Below are 22421 nucleotides of genomic sequence, written 5' to 3'. Positions count from 1 at the left end.
CTAAATTTTCCTTACACATAAAATTTAATACAAAATTTTTAGTTTTTAAACCATGTGACTAACTCTTTCTAAAGTACACATAGACTTTTATAAACCAAGATGTTATACAGTGTCTGTTTAAATATTTTCTTAACATTTTAAGAGTGATCCCATGCTCCCAGCTGTTAGCTATTTTGTGATTATACTCTTGCATACATAGAAACTTCAGGGACCTGTGCTCTTCACTAAAATGACTTTAGACTTTATAGCGTTTTGAATTTTCACATTTGCCTTTCTTGGTTTTCCTGATTCCCTTACTCAGAACCTGTTGTCACTTCCTATTGCTGTCATGTAAATAACAGTCCTAATAAACAACAGTGGTTACATCACTAACCAGGGTTTCTATGGTGGTTCACAACCAACACAGAAATATTAATTAAATATTGGTTTTGATCTTCACCACAATCCTATGAGAATAACTCAGTTTTTATATTAGTTACCTTTGAAAGCAAATGCATCAAGAACTTTACACAGAAACACTCTTTTATGCTCACTCTTGGCCTCTTGGTGACTGAAGATTCCCTTGCTTATTTGGTTCTAGTAGGAATACATTTCTATATTTAACACCACCTTCTTTGTATTTTCTGTGTTTTTGAGCTATCTTAACAGAAACTGAGCATTTGAAGTTAATTGGACAGCTTTGTTTAATTATGCCAGAAGCAAGCACATTAGGAAATTGTATTAACTTGATAAACTAGACACGTGTTATAAATATGAGAGGCATAATTATTAATTTCAGTGGTTTTAATTTTAAGCTTACTATTTCTTTCAATCTGTCTAAAAGAATGGACTATACTAATGATGCCCATTAATTATGTCAAATCCTTTTATCATGAAACCTCAATTGCAAAATGTATGGGAAATATAATGACCTGAGCTATCTCCTTATGGTTTAAAAAAACATATACTAGTATCATATGACTTAAATTCCCTGTCTTATAAACATAATCATTTTAATGTGTATTGTTTATGTTTGTTTATGAATGAATTCAACTGAATTGGCATTGGGGTTTATTTTCACAAATGTAAAAATATCAGCTATAGAAAACATTGGCATCAGAGGATGCAAACAATATACAATTCAATAATCATAGTTAAATAGATTAAATGTCTAACATCAAATCTATACTTTCATTAGATACATGGATAGATACAGCATATATGCAGATTTTGAGTTCCTTATTACTAAGCTATTCAATATAGAGGCTACTCAATTATGTGGTTAAAATACATCAATTTTGGGCCAAAGGATGTTATCTAATATCAACATAAATTATTGGATGAAATAAGTTCTAATAAGAAATTTTAATGATATTTATAGCAAATATATAGCTGTATAGGTACACCACAAAAATTATTACTGTTTGCTGATTTATTCAAACTCTTATTTAACTTGAATAATATAGGTCTCAATAATCTGTACTGTTGATCATGCTAGACATTATTGTTTTAAGAAAGTAAAAAGCAAGACAAGAAAGTATAAGCACACAGGGTGTTAGTATTAAACTTTGTTACTTGGTTATTTCTATAGACTGCTTAAATGAAAATCATCTTGTTTGTAATACATGCTTTAAATGGGTTAATCTCCTTTCACATTTTCCAAGCTCATTTACCACTGAGAAATGCAGATTCCTCCTGGAAGCTTTGCCTCACTTCAGTTTCAGAAGCATCTGAGGTTTCACATCCCAAGCTCTTAAAAACTCTTTCACTCTCCTGCCATGTCTTCTGGAAATCCCTTCTGAGCTCTTCAGGTGACTCTGTGATATCCAGGATGTGGCCAGCAATCACATCTTCATAGGTTGGTGGGGCATGCTTGAAGTCAAAGCCAGATCTGCCAGTTTCTGAGCTATGTGATGTTGCCACTTTTGACCCAACAATCTGACTCTCAAATGCATCCACGCCTGAGAAATGTTCATTCAGAAATCTTGCCTCGGTGTGACCCCTGGGCTGTGTAGCAGGGATGTTTTCCTGGAACTCTCGGGGATGTTTGTAAGAAAGATCTGTAAAATTCGCATTTCCTAAGGATGTTAATCCAAATTCTTCTTTGCAAAATATGTGACTTTCTTGTTTTGTGTTTTGATTTGCTTCTCCATTTGCATAAACTCTTCTCTCTGATTTTCCTTCAAAAATTGGGCCATTCTCAAATTCCCTAAACCATCTGTTTATTTCATTTTCGTGGTCATTCAGGAAACGTTCAGCCATTTGAACAGTTTGATTGGCAGATTCATATCTCTGTGTATGTTCTGACAGGCAAGGGCCTTCCACCTTGCGAATGATTTCCACTGCATCATAACTTTCAGTATCTGGCATTAAGCTCTTGATGGAATTCCTTCTATCTTTATGAACAAAAGTTTCTCTTTTCTCTATTTTCCTCACTTCCTCTTGAGCTTCCACAGATTCTCTGAAGGAACCACTCCCAATGTGATTTATACTTACAGGTATTGTTATGGTAGGTGGAGAGTCCCTGCCACGGCTTTCTATCTTAATTTGACGACGAAGGGTTGCTGGAGACATAACAACTTCAGATCTCTTCTCTACAATCGGTACTGGGGTTCCTGGTGGGCATGCCATAGTGCCTCTGGCTAACTTTGCAGTTGTGTCTTTGAGTCTGACAAGTTGTTCAGAGCGACTCCTGGGTGGAGATGGGGATGTGCTTGTTTGGTGAATTCCAGATGTTTGCACTATGGGTCTTCTGAGTGGGGTTTCAGTACCACTGTCCTTTTTAGGGACCTGACAAAGCTCATCCTTAGTGGGGATTTCTGCTCGTCGGGCAGTGGATGCAATTGTTATAAAAGTTGGTGATGGTGGTCGAGTTTTTAAAGAAGGAGGAGAAACCTTGCTATCCTCTCTCTTAGGCTCTTGATGTGTTTCAGCAGGAGTGTAAGAAGCTGTTTCATGATGAGTTGCTATTTGCTGCTGCACTGATTTTTCCTCTACAATTTTATTTTCTTTCTGTTCAGTGCATTTATTACAACTGGCTTCAATCTTAGGTGCTTTCAGTGATGTTTCATTAAGACTAGTGGGCTTATTTTCCTGTTTTCCTGTTTGGGAAACTATCATGGCTTTTTGAATTATGTTTTCACAGTACTCAAGCATATCCTCTGCCTGGGTTTTAATATGTGTTATTTCTTCTTTGACTTTTTCTAAATTATTCTCCATGGCAACACGAACTCCATATTCTCTTTTTTCTCCACTTATCAGCCATCCTGGAACAATATTTAACAGTATCTGAAATGTTTTAAGGCCACTTTTATTTGACTCAGCTTCAAACTGCTTTACTCTAGACAAAATCTGCTGTAGCTCTTCACGTTTTCTCAAAAATTCTAATATATTTACAACACATTTTCCGTTGTCCTGTTGGGATTCTTTCACAGAGGAAAATGAAGATTTGTTCTGTGTAATCTCTTGTTCTGAATCTTTAGTGTTAGAGAAGATCTGTTTCTGTTTCATGCCCTTGTCTCTAAGATACTTTTTTCCCTGCACAGTATTAGATGACTGGGATAATTTTTTATGTTCAATTGCCCCTTCAGAAGTTTGTATTTGTGTTTGCTGAAAATTTTGAGTCTGTGAATCAAGATGCACATCAATAATCTTTTGTTTGAACACCTTTGGTGCTGCCTCTCTCAAATGCTCCTGTTTTCTTTCTCCTACTAATCTGTCTTCTTTTGGCTTGTTCATTGATGAGCCCTGACTTTTTTCTTCACTCCCTAAGGGATTTCCTTTGCTAGATTCCCTAGATTCCCTCTGCTTCTCAGGAAACATTTTGAGCTTACTTTCATGATTTTTCTTTGAAGTTTCTGAAGGCACTTGTATTGTTACTCTTCTCTCTGTTTTAGGTAAATGAACATATTTTTCAGCCACAGATTGCTTATTATTGTATTCTGTGCTTGTTTCTTTTATCTTGGTTTCCTGATTCTGTTGTCTGGAAATGGTGTGAACATCAACTTCAGATTGCTGTAGGTGACTTTCATAACTGAGACCTGTTTCGTTCAATGTATGATCTAGAGTTGGAAGCTTGATGGTTTTAACTTTGAAAGCTGGGGAAACCAGTTTGCTTTGGGGTGAGGGCAACATCTCATACTTCTCTAGTGTTTGCTGCGTGCCACAATCTTTGTGACTCTGGTTGATATCCCAAGCTGATTTAGATTGCAGAATGTCCCTTGAGCTCTCCAAGACTTCTTTCCCCATGTTCTGCTTGTCTTCTGATGCTGCTAGAATATGCTGGAGTTTCCCAGTAGCAGCTGTCACTGCTGAAGCTGTGGAGAACTGGCTGTTGGAGCACGTGCCTGAAATGGGAGCACTGCTTTTAGAGTTGGGGTGGGGTTGGGCCCCAGTGAGCTCAGAACCTTTTCTGAGTTCTGGGACCTCCTCAGCTGTTTTTTGCAACGGTATTTTTTTCTCCAACTCTGATATGTTTTGGGTTGAGATTTCTGTTTTGACAATGTCGTGGCAAGAAGTCCCCTGTCTCAGTTTTTCAAGCTCTTCCCTTTGTTGTCTATATTTTTCTTCAGCGATCATTAACGGGGTCTTAAATTTTCTCATGTAAGGTTTTGGACTTTGCTGTTCTGCACTTGCTGGAAATGAGTGGGATTTTACAAGAGGTGCTTTCTGTTCTCCTTTGGGTGCTGAGGTTTCTGGAACTGTCTGTGAGAGAGGCTTTGCAGAGTCAATGGACAGCTGCTTCCTCTCACTGAGATTTTTCCTGAATACGTCCTGCTTTATCTCTGTGTGCTCACTGCTCACTGCCACCAGTGAACTCTTCTGATCTTTTGAGAGAGTGGTTTTAATTTCCATATCTGACAAAGAGTGTTCCCATTCAACATTTGGAGAAAGCTGGTTTCTTTTATCTCTGAGTCGCTTGGGAAGTTTGGGTTTGGGGAGTGTGGGAGGTGGTGTTTTCCCTGTTATGATTTTAGCCTGTGAGTGAATCTGCTGAGACCCCAAGGCTTCTTTGGGGGAATATTGTATGAATGCTTTACTGTGCTGTTCTGGAAGAGAAGAGGAAAGATGTACTGACTGTGATGGTGTTGGAAGAGGTGGAGGAGGTGGGAATGTTGATAGGCATTCTCTTTCAGATTTCTCATCCACTGGTGGTGGAGGAAGAGGGAGGCTTAGGGAGTTTTCAAATTCAGCTCTCATCTTCTCTCTGGATTGTGAGGAAGGAAACTCATTTTTTTCGGACAACAGCATTAAAGGAGGTGGAGGAGGGAGAGGAAATTCAATTTCAGATGATGTATTAGAAGGTGGAGGAGGAGGGGGAGATGGAGGTGGAAGGGAGCCTTCACTTTCTTTTAAATTGTACTCAGGGTGAAGGTTGATTGGATTAAAGGACCTCTCCATTGCCATCTTTAACTCTTTGGAAGTATTTGTCTTCATTAGAAAGTCCTGGCTTTCTAGATACACATCAGTTTTCTGCTTTTTGTCAGTTGCCTGGAATTTTTTATGGCTTTTCCCGGAGACTTTTTCTTCTGTTGCATTGGAAATGTCCTGATATACAGGCAAAGGTTGAAGGTTCATCTTATTTTTCTTCATATCTTTATTAGAATATTGCTTCTCTTGCCTTAACAAGGTTTGCTTCTGAAGGTCCCTTGTCACCTCACGTATTTCACCAACTGGCTTGTTGACTGGCTGCTGGGAGGAACCTGGTTTGGAACTTCGTTCCTCTGCTGAGGTGTTAATGTTCTTGATATGTTTTTGACTCTTCACATAGAAATCCTGGGCCTGGGACTTGTAGCGGTCATTCCTTTGTTCGCACGTCTGAGGAGTCTGTTGCTTTCTAAGTGTGTTATCCACAGACTGAGGGAAATTAGGGATGAAGTCTTCCTTCGGTTCTCTCACAGTATCTGATTCCTTTGTTTTTAGATTTTCCTTCACTGACACAGTTGAAATTAACTGTCTGCTCATATGGTCACCACGCGGCTCTTCTTTGGCCTCAGTCCAGAAAACCATTCTGTCACCCATTTCCAACACGTCTTTCGTAGCTCTGCGTTCTGCCTTGGATAGCCTTCTAAGGCTTTTCTCAAGAGCATCATTGTTTTGTTCACGATCAACGACTATCTTTACTGTGCCCTTGGGGGCTTTGGGAAGATTAGCCTCAGTTCTTTCTTCTGTTAAAGTCCTATGGCTGGATTTCTCTGTAGTTTCTGTGCCTGCTCCTGGTTGCCGCACGGCTGCTGGTTCAAATGGTCCTGGCCTTGGCTGGAGAATATTTTTTTTGTCTTTCTGGGCAGCGGCTGGATAAATCTCTGCTTCCTGTTTTCCTGAGGACCCTACTATTGCAGGTGGTACATCTTTGATTATTTCTTCTTTAGCAACAACTTCTTTAAAACCTCTTTGTGCTTCTTTCAAGGACCTTAATGATGTTTCAAGATCATCTAGAATAAGCTCTTTTTTCAGGATTTCTGTCCGTGTATTTGTAGCCTTCTCAAGGCATTCAATAGCTTGCTCGATATCCCCAGGGACACTACCGGACTGCTTAGATTCTTTCCATTGGTCATCTGACTCCTTAAGTGACTTGAATGTAGCCAACATGCCATCTTTTATCATTTCTTCTGTTTTAGCCACTGTTTTGTGATTTATGGCCTGGTTGAGAGAATTCAAGGTTGATTTCAAATCACCTTTTATAATCTCTTCTTTGCGTGCCTTATAAGATGAACTCTGAGGCTCTGTCATAAAGACTTTAACTATATTATGAACATCTCCTGGGATGATGTCAGTTTCGTTAACAGTACGTTGAAACTGGCATTGCCTGTTCTTTAGTAACATTTTTGTGTCCTCAACGTCACCACCAATTGTTTCTTCTTCTTCCTCTTCTTTCCTAGTTGTGAATATTTTATTTGACCCTGTTTGGAGTTGTTTGAGGTAATCCAAAGCTCCAGTTTCTATGCATGTTGTGACGAACTGAACATTTCCCCTCTCCGAGGCATCGATTTTTGTCCTTTCAGATATTTTACTGCTTGATGTAGAAGATAACAGGTTATGAATGGTACGTCTCACATCACCTCCTATTACTTCCTCACGCTCAATCTTGTCATCAGCATTTTCATGGAGAAGACAATAGATAGTCATGTTAATATCTCCTTTTTCATCTTCCTGAATTAAGATGCCTTTCTTTGCAGCTCTCTCCTCTGATAATAGGTTTTTTATTGCTTGTTGTACATCCCCTCTCACTACCTCTTCCTTTTCAGCATGAAATTCAGTTGATCTGTTTAATAATTGAGTTTTTGTCAAACTGACATTTCCCTTCTCTTCTTCACTAACCAATATCTCTTTCTTTGTACAGTCTCTCTTGGAAAGTAAGTTCATCATTATACTTCTGAGATCTGCCCTGATAATTTCCTCTTTCTGTATTTCAGGAGTTTCTTGGTTCATGAGCTTGTATTTTGCCATCCGAACATCCCCAATTTCATCGGCTTCAAGGATAATTCCGGGAGCTTCAATCACTTTTTGAGAATAGAGGTCTTCCAAGGTTTCTCTAATGCTCTTGCCAATAATTTCTGCCTTTTCCACTCTATTTTCATTAAATTCATGAATAGGTGTTGTTTCAAAGAGCCATGTAGTTGTCTTGACATCAGATGGAGGAATTGCTTCCTTGCTAACTTTTGTGCTGTTTTCATCTGCTTCCTTAATAGAATCCAATGTTCGATTTTCAAAAAGCCACACTGCCTGCTTAACATCACCTTTCTGCACATCTTCCTGGGTAACAGTCTTCATATTTGGATACCCAAATCCTTCTCTTCCTAGCTCGTCTATACTGTGAGTTTCAAATAGCCAAGTAGAAGTCTTAACATTGCCCTTTCGTATTTCACTGACACTAACTGTTCTTATGTAACCCTTCTTATTGCTTTCAGACTCAAAGAATTGTTTACTTGTCTTCACATTGCCACCTTGAATGGAGTCAACAGTGTGCACAATATTATGTGATTCTTCTGAAATCTGATCCAGTGGCTGAGTTTCAAATCTGTATCTGACGTTCCTAACATCCCCCTTCTGAATATCTTCCTGAGTGACAGATTTAATAACATATATGTTTTCTGACTTGTTAATTGAGTCTAACGGTTTTGTTTCAAAAAGCCACCATGTTCCTCGTACATCTCCATGAATTACCTCTTCTTTTTTAACTGTTGTCACTTCGTGATAAAACCCTTCTTGATCCTGAATTGCATAGAGTGGCTGTGTTTCAAACAGCATTCTGTAGCTTTTTACATCACCTTTTATTATTTCTTCAGTACTTGTTTTCCTGGTGCTGATATAGTCAGTTTCTTCCTTAATCTCGTCTAAAGAAAAAGTCTCAAAGATGAAGCACCCCTTTCTCACATCTCCACCTTGTATGTCTGTCACTGTCTTAACCAATCCATCACCTTCTTGGTTTTCTTTTATCATATCAATGGGTTGGTTTTCAAATAGCCACCTGCAGCGTAAAACATCGCCTCTCTGAATGTCTTCAGTTTTTAGGGTTTTGATCTTGTTCAAAACTTCCTCTGAACTACAACTGATAGAATCTAAAGACTGGTTTTCAAATTTATACTTCATGCCAGAGACATCCCCAGCTTGGATAACCATTTCCATAGGCTTAGTTTCTTTCCCTTCTTCTCCCTGTATGTTGTCTAAATTTTCTGTCTCAAAAAGAAAACATGCTGTACGAACATCCCCACCTTGGATCTCTTCCTGTTTTACAGTCTGCAACTTGACTGTTGCTTCAGAGTTGTCCTTTATGCTATCAAGTGGCTGAGTTTCAAAGAGCCAGGTACAGGTTCGGACATCACCCTTATGAATATCTTTACTGCCAGTTGTCAAGGAAACCTTTTCATAAAGAGTCTCCATTGGTTGGGTTTCAAAAAGCCATTTACAGGTTTTGACATCCCCTTTAACAATATCTGTTGTTTCTTCACTTTTGTTTTCTGTTTCTTCTGCATCGCTAAAATATTTAATTGAATCAAGAGGTTGGGTTTCAAACAACCATTTAGCAGATTTCACATTCCCCGTCTGTATTTCCTGAGCAGATATTCCTCTAATGATCTGAAATTTATGAAGACTTTCATCAAACTGGTCAATGGGCCTTGTTTCAAAAAGCCACCTGCAGCTTCTCACATCACCTCTTAGAATTTCTTCTTGTTGGACTGTCTTTACTTGATGGTATTTTCCAAGATGATCTTGAATGGCATACAGTGGTGTTGTCTCAAAGAGAGATTTATTCAGCTCCACGGCCCCTCTTGTGACTCCCTCCACTTTAATTTTATGGGATGCATCCACTTTAATTAAGTTATTTGATTCAAAGATGTGCTTGTAGTTCTTGACATCACCTCTGTCAACTTCTTCAAGTTTCACCGTTCGTGTATACTCCTTTTTATCTTCTCTAATCTCTTCTAAGGGTTGGGTTTCAAAAACCCATTTTTGGTGCCTAACATCCCCCTTTTCTTCTTTGGATGCAGTAATTTTTTGAAGCTTTCCAATATCAGGACTATCTTTTAAAGCCTCTATTGGAAGTGTTTCAAATAGATGCTTGGTGGTTTTTACATCACCCCCTATTCTCTCTTCAGGTGATACAGGATCTGCATCAGGAATTTCTTTTAGACTGTCTAGTGGCTGGGTTTCAAACATCCAACACTTTTTTGAAACATCTGTACCTATTATCATTTCTTTTTTAAGGATGACCTCATTTGACTCTTTGATTTTCTCCAGTGGTTGGGTTTCAAATAACCACTTCGCTTTACTCACCCCACCTTTGATATTTTCTTCCATGGATATTCCTCGGACAATTTTAATTTCTGTGGCATCCTTGTTAATTGTGTCCAAGGGCTGTGTTTCAAACATCCAACGGGCTGTTCTCACATCCCCCTTTTCAATGTCTTCTCTATGCACAGTTTTAATTTCTAGCATTTGGCCTGAACCATCTCTAATAACGTACAGTGGTTGAGTTTCAAAACACTTTATACTTCTCTTAACATTTCCCTTAATTTCTTTGAGCTCAGATCTGAGCTGCAGTAAGTTAACTTCATCTATGGAATGAAGCTGTCCAAGTTGATCCACGTGCTGAGTCTCAAACATGTATCTCACAGTCTTAACATCTCCCCCAGTGATGTCCTTGGTAACAGTTACTGTTGATTCTTCTTGATTTTGATGCGTTCTGTTCATTGAGTCTAATGGCTTTGTTTCAAACATCCACCTTGCTGTACAGACATCTCCTCTAGCTAGCTCAGGAATTTTCTCAGTGTTTTCTTCAGTGCCGGTAGAATGAGCCCTGAGTGTATCTATTGGTTGAGTTTCAAACATCCAAGTAGTATATTTCACATCACCCCCAGCAATGATCTCTTGGTCAGCAATGCCCTTGGTAATATTACCTTCACCTGGAGAAGCATTGTTGATAGAATCTAGTGGCTGATTTTCAAAGACCCACCTTATTGACTGCACCTCTCCTTTCAGAATTTCATCCCACTCCAAGTATTCTCTTTGTGAATTCAGATCTTTCTGAGAACTGTCATTTGTATTTTCAAAAACATACCGAGCTTGTTGTACATCTGCTGAAACTGAGCTTCCCAAGTTTGTTTGGCTAGAAACAATCTCAGAAACATCACTGATGTAATCCTTTTCTAAGTTTTTTCTTAACTCGGGATGGATATGTTTATATAAACGGTTTAATTCATACAAATTTCTTTGTTTGGAATATAGCTCTTTAGAGATTGGTAGTCTTCTAGGAGGGCTGGGCAACTCAGGGGACTGGGAAAATGCTGTCATGTCTATTGGAGTTTGAAGCAAATCAGACGGGGGAGGAGGGAGTTCTTCCATCTTTCCTGAAGGAGTGGCATTAACGTGAGCCAGAGCTGATGAAGTGATGCTGTGATTACTGTAACTGGAGGTTGAGCTTTCTTTCCTTTGGCTGCTTGAAGTGCAAGAAGAGGAGGTACTCACAGTTGACAATGGCTTGAAATTTTCTTCACTGTCACTTTCAATCTTTAAGGAAAAGAAAATCGAAGCTTATAAAGATGAGGGTGGTATCAGAGACTTCCCAGGCCCTACCCTTCACTTGTCCACAACAAGGATCCTGTTGTGACACCTTCCTTGGAAAACAAATATCCACTACAATATTTATTATTTGTTACTATATTTCAGCCCTTTTTTTACTAATACAGTTATATTCTCCAGTCAATTTGCCAGTGATTCAGTATTTTACTATTTACCCACACTCTGGATTTCCGCCTCTTAATGAGCAGAGAGAGTTACAGAAAAATAGCTAAAATCATGAAGTACTTTTACAAGTTCCTTTGTTTTTCCTGAAATTTAAAAGAGAACATAGTAAGCATATGACATTTACAATGGACTTTGTTAGTTTACGTGATGATAAATATGGAGTAGGTTATGTCTAACTTTTCTTCCTTCATGTGCTCTATTGAAAACATGTTTTAATCCTCTTTCCTGTGTAGATCAATAACCTCTTTATCAAACAGAATAAAGGCAAATTCAAACTTTTGTTAAGAAAACACCTCAAAACCAGATCTTTTTGTATATGAAAGTCTGATTTTTATACTTAGAATGCTCCTGTAGAGAAATTACCTTACCTTTATATACTTGGCTGAAGTTTCTGTTTCTTTATCATAATAGAGAAACTTTTCCTGGGCAGACTTTTCGAATTGTTCTTTTAAAAGCTTAGTTGAAACCTTAGGAGTTTCTTTATCCTCAGGTGAATCAATGACTGCAAAATGAAGCCGATGCTGGGATGTTATATAATCAATGAAATGGAGTTTGAGAAGAAAATAACAATACTACAGGAAACTCATAATATACATTTACAATATAAATTTAAGGAAAACTGAAAAGACAAATTTATGCATATGGCATTACTTCATCAAGTAATTTAGGAGTGAAACAGGAAATATAAAACAAGAAAGCACAGGAAAGAATTTTTGGTGGTGAGGCTGGAGAGACAGCTAAGCAGTTAAGAGTACTTGCTGTTCTTGCAGATGACCCAAGTTTGATTCCCAGCACCCATGTCAGGAAGATCATAGCCGCCTACAACTCAAACTGCATAGGATCCAACAACCTCTTCTGGCTACTATGCATACCTACACGCATGTGGCATACATACAAGTAGACACACACCCATAAATAGAAATACATCTTAAAGAAATTTTTGGTGGCTATCTCTGGATGGGAATATTTTCAGAATTTTCTCCTACTCTAATTCTATGCTCAGTATAAAATAATATGTTGTAAAGAACATAGTGTAGTGTAGGCCTACCTTTCATGTTTGTTTATTTAGTTAAATTGTTTTTTGTTTGTGTTTTTTTGTCTGCTTGATTGTTTTGAGACAAGGTCTCACCCTATAGCCCAGGCTGACTTACAATCACTATGTTGCACAGGCTGGCCTGTACAGCAGTCCTCCTCTTTGAGGCCCGAGTGCTGGGATTACAATTGTGAATCCTCGAGTCTGGCAAATAGAACTCTGACTTTCTAAAGTCATGAGACTCAAGTAATATTAGAATGAATCTTCTATCTCTTCAAAGAATCAAGACTTCTCCCCCTTACACAGGTAGACAATTCTTATTTGTCTTATTCAAACTTGAAGAAATTTTCATGTACTTTAACCTTCTATCTATAGGTTGAGAATTGGACTTATTATTTCTTAAATCTGACATTAAAACTAATATAATGTAGGTAATTTTGTTGTCAGGTAGTTTGATAAGCAATGAACTTTATTTAGGTCCTGAGGCAAAAATAAATTTTTAAGTGGTTGCCTTATCACTTTCTGGGATTTACGATGAATATATCATTGGAGTGATGGGCAATGGACTATTTTAGAAAATATTTCATCTGCCACTACTGGCAAAATCTAATTATATACAGAAATGCTATCTTGTTCCCTTTGGGCACATGAGTCATAGTTACTGAAGTTACTCAGTGGGGAGGATGGGGTTTTGAAAGGTCTCCAAAACTCTATTACACTAACAGGACAAAGATATTGGAACCAATAGTACCTGATCCTTACCTGTCTCTTGAACATATTGATTAAACTGAGAAGCTTGGTTTATGTCTTCAGCACACTTTTCAAGATGAGATATCTGTATTTAAAGATAATTTTAAAAAATATGATTATTTTTAAGAAGCCAATGACTTGAACACAGCAAATAATCTTCATTTTAAAGTGATTTTCTTCTAAGAATTTAGTACATAGAGAAAGACACCACCCAATCTGTTTATCATTTGTTTTAGAGTGTGAACTCAAGTTATAACAGAGCAGATGTGAATGGAGCCTAAAATACAGTTATATTTTTAACGTGCCCATTTTTTTTTATTTTTGAAATAATTCAAACTGGAAAGTATGGTAGAGATACTGATACATATGGACACTAAACGTACATAGTAAAATCATACGTTTGCATCTAAGTCAGAACTACACAGATCTGGAGACATTTGTAAATTACTGTGCTCCACAACAATTACCATCTCAGTTTTGAGGACATCAGTTCCACGTATTTCAGAAACTTCTTGATTGTTCCTTATTTCCTGACTGCTGTGGACTGCCTCCTGAAAACAAATAAATAAACAAATGAACAGACTGACAGTGCTTTGGGGAAAGTCTGAGAGATGATGCATATTATGAGTAGAATGTCAATGGCAGATACTGCTGAAGCAGTGGCAAGGGAAGAAGCAGCTTCCTCAGTGTGCTAGGTGGCTGCCACAAAATACTGTAAATTGAGCTGTTTAAGATAGCACAGTCTAGCTGCTTTGCACTTCTGAGGTTCAGAAATTCGGAACAGAGCTCATTGGGTGTTGACAGGGTCACAGTGGGTTGACTCCTTTCTGCAGGCTCTAGGAAAGACCTCATCCTTTTTATGTCTTCTGGGGCAGCACCCCCTCCAGGGCTCACGGTCCCCTCTTTTGTCAGTCCAGGGTTCCCTCTCACTACCAGGCCTTTCTATTTTCTTTTTTTGTCTTTTTGAGACAGGGTCTCCCTGTAGCCCCAGCTGTCCTGGAACTCACTATGTAGACCAGGCTGGCCTCGAACTTACAAAGATCTGCCTGCCTTTCCCTCCCAAGTGCTGGGATTAAAGGCAAGCGCCAAATTTTAAGAACCTTAGTGATTACACTGGACTGACTCAAATTGTCCTGAATTAAACCCATCATAAAACCATCTGACCAGCAGCTTTATTTAATCTGAAATATTATTTCCTCTTTGCAAGGTGATTTAGCATATTTACCAGTTCTGGAGATTAAGATGTAGATATCTTTGGAGGCCACTGTTCTACTTACTACCTTCAGTAAAAAGCATGTACCCAGAATGTGAAAGATGAGCCTAGTAAAGGAAAGGTAAATTCTTGATGAAAAAGAAATTGGTCCCGTCGTTCATGAGACATATTGTCATATGTCCAGGATACACCCTGGTGTTCAGATTGGCTATCCAGTAAGATGAAACATCCAGAGTTTAATTCAAACATGTAACCTTTAACTATAACCAGTACAGACACGGCACATTGTGATAGTGTATATGTGTCTGACTTTACGCATAGAGCCATATTTTAGTTTGTTAAAGTTGAAAGGATACAAAACTGAGTTGGAGCTCCAGATAATTTTGGTGATTCCAGCTCTGATTTCACTATAGAGCACAATTCTGACATAAGTGCATGATTGATTGGTATAGTAAAACAATTACACACTCTAATAAAATAGTATCTGAAAATAGGGATGTGCTCAGTTGCCATAAAAAATAACTTGTGGGCTGGAGAGATGGCTCAGTTGCTAAGAACACTGGTTGTTCTTGCAGAAGACCCAGGTTTGAATCCCAGCATCCACATGGCAGCTAACAACTGTCTGTAACTCCAGTCCCAGGGGATCCAACAGTCTCTTCTGACCTCTACAGACATTGCATGACATGGGTGCACTTACCTACATGCAGGCAATACATGCATACACATAAAATAAAAATAAATAATTAAAAAAATTTAAAAGATGTGTGAAATTATTTGAAGTTTGAATTTCATAATTATCTTGATATATAAGTGTTTAATAGATACCATTTTTGATAGTTTGTTCTTAAAATTATTTGTTAAAGAATAATCAAGCGAGAATGGGCAGGTTATCATTATTAACAGGACAGAATAAGAATTGAGGTACTTTCTTACAGTGAGTGAGTTAGTTTTAAACTATCAAGTAGTAAATCTCTAAAAATAGAAATTAATTTATGACACCTTGATCTTGGCTGTGCATTTTCTGAACTAAGAGACACAGAACGTTACTTGTGTGGTTCCCCATGAGGATATCTGACATATCCATGAACTAAGGCATCTCATGAACTAAGGAGAGGGTATTCATTTATTCAGAGTGCTGTGGTATAATCTAATTCCATCACAATTTTCTAAGATGGAGAATTAATAAAAAGTTGCCCCAGAAGTCCACTTAAAAAGCTATGAGAAAAATGTGACCTTACACTTTAAAAATTTATGTGAATTTTGTTAAAATGAAGGTCACTGAATTTTTTTCTAAACACAATAGTTTCCCAGTCCTAATTAAGGACCTACATATTTTCAGTGATATTTGGTATATGTTTGACATGTAATTTGTGCTAAGGATAAGTTTATATAATGAATGAATTAGAACAGAATTGATGAATAAAATATCAAATTTTGATTAACATATTTGCCAGAGGTGCTATAGAAACTGGGGGATATAACAATGAGAGGAAAAAATATTTATTTTCTTAGAAGAAGTGTAGGAAACACACAATCCATGTAGTTTCCTTTAAGCTCAAAGAATCAGTACTCCATTTGACAAGATATCTTGCATAGCCATGCTTGATGTAATGGTATCAATAGTATCATGCTGGAGACATGAGAAGCACTATTGATGGCAGCAGGTAAAAAAAAAAAAATGGATACAAATGACAACTCTTTTGCTTAGTGACAAATCTCTCCATCTCAAACAAGTAATGAGGATATTCTATGATGTCCTTAAACACACATGGAGAAGCAGGAAGTGCACACTGGAGAGTGAACAGCAAAGGAAAGAATGTGACCTGAACCAAGGCATCAGTTGAGGTGTACCAAGATCACTCTACTGAATAATGTCTCTGGCTGTAAGTCGCACTCAGCACTGGCCCACTCTCACATACCTTATTTGTCTCACATAGTGATTTTTAATATTTTGGAGTAGTGAACACTAGCAAAGTCAGAGCTTCTTCCTACTTTTGAAAAGTGATTATCTGACAATAACTAATTCCAATATAGCAGTATCTGGCCAAGACAAAATGGTGGCCAGCATTTTGGATGGAGCAGATGGTAATAAGCCAAAATCCCTATTATTTCCCGATATTTAACATCAAGATGGTAATTATTTTTTCCTGGTACCCATAGAAATTTAAGTTTCTGATACTTGCAGCTAATTGTCGTCTGGAAAGAGTAAAGTGGCATAAATCTCTGTGTTAAGTAATAAAGAAAATATAAATAAATCTATTTTTGATATAGATTTCAAAATTTGTCATTTTCTGTTGCAAAAAGATTCATAACTAGCATGTAAAAACTCCAGAATAAATAATCAATGATTATCATCTCCAAATGCATTTTCTTGTAGATGGTGCAACACAAGCAATATAATTGCACATAAATTTTATTTATACTTTTCAGTTTCTTGTTCAGCATTTATGTGCTATTACTAAATAGAACTGTAATTGCTGTACTAGTTTGGTATGAGAGCATCAATGCATCAATTTTACAGCCCCCTGGTTGTTATAACTTGCATAAAATATCTCTTAAAATATTTCAAGATTTTGTTTCTATCATTTATTCTCTTTTCAATCTCATAACTAGTTTAATTTGGATTTTAAATCTGACTCTAATTTTTGGTGTCAATATAGTGTAGGATTAGGTAAAAGGATGCATCATTATAATGCACAGGCAGAACTCAAATTACACAGTAAAATGCAATAAAGAATTCTGGTCAGAACACTACTACACATAAATTCACATGAAACGATTCATGAAATTGGTTGCTGAAATTAAATACCAGTACCAACCAGACTGAACAAGAAAAAAAAATGTTTTGTTCACAGGTAGATTAACAAATAGCCAGGGATGAGGGATTAGTAGTAACTTCTTTCTGGATTGGGTGCGTTGCAATCCTGGGCAAACACTAAATCACATTTAAATTCAGTTACCATTAAAAGATTATATATATATATGCTTGAACTCTGAAATCTAAAAGAGAGATTGTAGGACAATTATGAAACAATATTATGGTTATAAATGGTTCACATGAATTTGATTTCAACTCATATATTGACCAAGAATATTACCAGAAATCTAATGTTGATATGCTCATCTTCTATGGAAATTACTCCCGCATAGGAAGTGTTTCACATTCTGCCTGCTCAATTTGCCATTGTCATTACAGGAAATTATATTGTAAATTTTTACTAACAAAAGTGCAAACTCATCCAAATTTCATCAATGACGAATAACAAAGTACATTGTACAAATGGTAACTCACTATTTAGGACTTTTAGAAATATACCCAATAGGAAAAAAATGTATGAGGAAGGACTGAAAGACTCATGGGTGCCTTTCTTTCAAAGTGAAAAAGAGAGACAGGAACAAAGATGTATATCCATGCTTAGTGTCAGTAAATCTGAAGTGTTATCTATAACTAATCTCATTTTAATGAGAGTAATAAGGGTTGTGATGTATTAACTTCTTGATATTTCTGCCAAACAGACAGAAACAATACAAAAACACCTATTATCCTGGGGAAAATGTCAGTGGATTCAAGGACTAACAGGGTAAGACGTTCTTCCCTTTTGGAAACCCTATGGTTTGCTACAATGCACTTATATTGATTTGCAAATATTCAGTTTAAAATTTTCCTTTGCTATGTTTCTTTTTTAAGATCCTGGGATATTAACCAGGTTCTAGTGGATGGACCCAGATTGAAGGACATTTGGAGACACAAATTTGGAGGCATGGCTCAAAAATTCTTTCTCTTTTAAGTCATTTCTGACTTTTCTGTACATGGTTAGGTAGTCTTGCTTTTTTTTTGTTATTCTTGTTCTTATGACTGTCTGTACACATCTCTACTATTTACCTATCACATTTCACAGCCAGAGATGACTGGCATGACTCCTTTAACTGAACTGTGATTGTATAGCACAAGTCCCCTTGTGCCAAAGTTCAGCTTCCCAACCCAAGGGAGGAGCCTCAGGAGATGTCAAGGAGTGAGGTCCTGTGAAAATAGTCACTGCTTTTCATCAAATGATGTAGAAATGTTATGATTTTTAGCTTTTTTTTTAAATTGAGATTCTAGAGTTATCTACATAGCCTTTGATTATATTTTGGCATTTTGAATGTCAGTCTTTGATACTGAGTATTTCATAATTGGTAGGTGAGGTTACTGAAGCTGATGTATACAACATTAGTATGTCAACTGCCTTATCAAGTCCACTCAGAGAAAGGGTCCTTGAAAACAGTCAAGTAATCAGAGCATCTATCGAACAATGTAGGAATTGTGGTGATGTGGTAAAAGGTAATGAACATCAGAGGAGGGATGAGAAGCCTGTATCAAGAAATAATCAATACAAAAGTAACAAATATACACAAACAATTGTTCAAAACAAGAAAATGCATTTTCTACTAATTGTTTAAAATGTATAATAATGGTACTAAGAAAACTAGTTCTTTGCCATTTTTAGTGAATTGTTTTTCCTCATGAAGCTGGGGAATGCTCATGCTGCCTAGTATCACGTATAAACAGCAACAGCATACAGTGGGCAGAATTACTGTGGCATAAAAACTAAGTTGAGATGTTTGTAATAATGAAAAGCGCTTTATTTCATTTTAAGTTTATACAAATTAGAAAAAAAGTGTCAGGGTAAATGTTAGTTCTGATTCTTTGTGTGATTCAGTACACTCAGAAGTGTAAATTTGGGCTTACTTGTAGTCATGCCTAAAATTATGGGAGTTACCAACAAGGTTATTGGATCTTAAGAAGCTGATTGTGCAAAACATTAACAATTTGAAGTACTGACTTATTCCTTTCACAAAATTTTGTTTCCTCACTTGAGAATGACTGTAAAAGTATTTAAATAATTTGTTGACCAACTGTATTCAACATCATCTGACTTGAATTGTGACATTATTTTAGCACGTTTCTATTATTAGCTATGTATATATGTATATCTATCTATGTATCTATCATCTATGTCTCTGGATCTCTCTATCTCACCATAAATATTTGATTTTTATATGTATGTATGAACATATATAGTTTCTGATCTAAAAGTCTCAGCTTTAGATGAGAATATTAAAGTATTCAGATACTTGACTCATGCAAGTTTAGTGGATAAAGTTTGGGGAGAAGTATTATTCAATTAGTTTCAACTCTTAACTAAAACCAATTAGGGTTTGAATCTATTTAGCTATCATGACCAAATATCATTTTAAATAAATTTACTTTGAAAGTAAAAAGAGAATTTTTCTCTTCCAAAGGGGAGGATTCTAAACACTCACTGTCAAGTTTAACTGCTAGACCATTTGAAGACTGTCCTCTTCTTCTTTCAAAGTATTATTTATAGAAGCATTAATCTAGAGTCCAAAAGGGCAAAATATTCATAAAAGTAGTAATAAAAGATGCACTCTCAACTGAGTCATCAAACATATTAATCTTATAAGTAACAACATTTATTTGATAAATGAATAAAGCTTCTTACATATAAACATTCAGCTTGCAATAGATAAAAGATGATCCCTAGAGGATTTATGTGGAAATATGTTAAAGATATGTACATACTGTTCTAGATTGCTTAAAATTGCTGTGCTAAAAACACTGACCAAAACCAACTTGCGGAGGAGAGATCTTATTTGTCTTACAGCACAGTTTACTATCAAGGGAAGCCATCCCAGGAACTCAGGGCAGGAACCTGGAGCACAGACCATGGAGGAAAGCTGTTTACTGGCTTTGCTCCCCTAGCCTGTGCTTAGCCTGCTTTCTTATCCAATACAGGACCACCTGCCCAGGGGTGGCACTGCCCACAGTGGGTTGGGCCCTCCCATATCACTCAACAATCAAGAAAATACTCCACAGACATGGACACAGGTCAAACCCATGGAGACAATTTCTCAGTTTAGGTCCCCTCTAATCAGACGAGTCAAGTTGACAACTAAAGCCATCCAGCACACATATATAATATTTCCGCCTCACAGAGAATAAAATACCTTATAATCAAGGAGAAACCAGGATTAGAGATAAAAATTCAGTAAATAAAAATGATGAAAAGAATAAGATCAATATAGTGGATTTAAAAATTAGAAAAGTGCAATATTTCAACAAAGATAGCCAGAGGTAAGTGGTATCTTATGCTAATTTACATAAGCCAAGACAGAGAGCTAGAGAAATTCTCCACATTGCTCAGCAACAGCCCATAGCTGAGCTAGGTGTATGCTATCTAACACACTGTAAATACCCTTCAGCTTGTGTTCTCTATGAACCGTCTATGTGCTCATAGTTTGGAGTGTTTCAGTAGTTTTCTAATTTATCTTCTTCCATCTAACTTTAATATCTTTCACCTCAGTTCTACACAGTCACAATAATCTGTCTTACAGGCATATTTATTCATCTTATATCCCTGTTAAAATTTCAATGGCTTTAAAATTTTCTATTTATTATTTATTTATTTGTTTATTTTTATTTTATGTGTATGAGTGTCTTGCTTGCAGGTTTTTAGGAGCACCCATGTATGCCTGCACCCACAGAGGCCAGAAGAGGTCATAGGATTCCCTTCCAATGCTGTAATGGTTCTTGGTGGCTTGAAAATAAGATGCAAATTTTTTAACATAGCATATCATTTTCTCTAATATTCTTGCTTGTCCTACACCTCCAGCGTCATGTCTCACCATGTTAACAAATACATCATTCTATTTTATTTTTTGCTCAAGTTATCTCTCTGACTAAAATTATTTGAAGTCTCAACTGAAGCGTATTGTGCCTTCAAACGTCCTTGATGTTCTTTCACTGGGACTGAAGTTTATCACTAATCCAGAAAGGAAAGAAGAACCAAATCTCAGTGCACAGTTTTTTTGTTTTTTTTTTTGTCTTTTTTTTGAAGCAGGGTATCCCTGTAGCCCCAGCTGTCCTGGAACTCACTATGTAGACCAGGCTAGCCTTGAACTCACAGAGATCCTCCTGCCTCTGCCTCCTGAGTGCTGGGATTAAAGTCCTGCGCCACCACGCCCGGCTTCAGTGCCCACTTATCAGCTCCAGTAGAACTCCAGAACAACTGTGGGCCTGGAGAGTTTATTCAAAAAGAGTAAAAAAGAGGCTGTGCACACTATAATCCTTCTACAAACATCATAGTCACTGAGATGTGAGAACAGTCTGTGGAGACATGGCCATAAAGTGGCCGTGAGCTCAGCAAGTCAGTGGTTCTATGGCTCTTCTTATATAAACTGCTACATAGTGAACAATCAGTTTAGTGGATTTAATCTGCCATTACATAATGTTTTCCATATTTTCTCCTGTAATACAAAGCATTGTTGTACATCTCTCATCTTAACTTTAAAGCTAAACTGATGAGCCTGACTGATGATGTAAGTAGAAAGAGGAATTTATTAAAGAGACACTGGTTAGACTGGGCATGGTGGCACATGCTTTTAATCCCAGCACTCAGGAGGCAGAGGCAAGCAGATTTCTGTGACTGAGGCCAGCCTAGGATGGTCTACATAGAGAGTTCCAGGTCAGTTTGGGCAAAAGTAAGACCCTGACACACACACACACACACACACACACACACACACACACACACGAGAGAGAGAGAGAGACAGAGACAGAGAGACAGACAAAGACAGAGACCTTGGTTGACAGGGTCATGGCGTGCATCCCAGGAGTCTTCAGGACAGTAGGAGTAAGTCTTAGAGGGTCTGTATCTAGTAACAGGGCAGCACAGAGTTGCCAGACCATATGGTGAGCAGTGCTGCTTCCTATTCACTTATTTAAATCCTCAGCAAGCTGTCTGATCAGTGCAGTACAGTTTGCAGATATGGAGACTAGATTCCAAAGGCTAGAGAGTACATGGTATTTACAGCATCTCCAAATGGTGACAAGTTCTACTTCTTTTGGAAGTGAAATTGAAGGAAATTTGAATGTCCAGAAATAAAATTATTTATTACTCTTTCAAAAAAGTGTTATTTATGAATTTTGAAATATTCTTAACCAAATGGAAACCAGATAAAAGCACAAGAAAAACCATGACACTCATTTTTTACAGTAGACAACGTAGAAGAACGCACTATTCAGGTCATAGAAGAAAAATTTATTTCACTTATTTCTTTGCAGTGAATCTCACGTGCCTTTACAAGACTATGCATTAAGACTTTAACAGCGCCACCTGCCTGCTAATAGTGTCATAA

The 22421-nt window shown here is 37.2% G+C and overlaps 1 protein-coding gene across 2 annotated transcripts in view; it reads right to left on the bottom strand.

Moving 5' to 3' along the window:
* Positions 1 to 22421, bottom strand: part of Xirp2 (xin actin binding repeat containing 2) — a 152848-nt gene that overhangs the window by 7986 nt on the left and 122441 nt on the right. Inside the window, exons 4-8 of one of the 2 annotated variants that reach the window (XM_008849918.3) lie at positions 13477 to 13560; positions 13022 to 13094; positions 11595 to 11728; positions 5717 to 10989; positions 1653 to 5638 (exon numbers count right to left, since the gene is read on the bottom strand). In XM_008849918.3, the coding sequence (XP_008848140.1) occupies positions 1653 to 5638; positions 5717 to 10989; positions 11595 to 11728; positions 13022 to 13094; positions 13477 to 13560 (9550 nt within the window). Of the gene's footprint in view, positions 1 to 1652; positions 10990 to 11594; positions 11729 to 13021; positions 13095 to 13476; positions 13561 to 22421 lie in introns of both variants that reach the window. The other variant, XM_008849919.1, reaches the window with a different exon arrangement.

Source organism: Nannospalax galili, unplaced genomic scaffold (assembly GCF_000622305.1).
Source record: "Nannospalax galili isolate Female #2095 unplaced genomic scaffold, S.galili_v1.0 scaffold165, whole genome shotgun sequence".
Classification (NCBI taxonomy): Eukaryota; Metazoa; Chordata; class Mammalia; order Rodentia; family Spalacidae; genus Nannospalax; species Nannospalax galili.
This window is presented reverse-complemented; position numbering and strand designations above follow the sequence as displayed.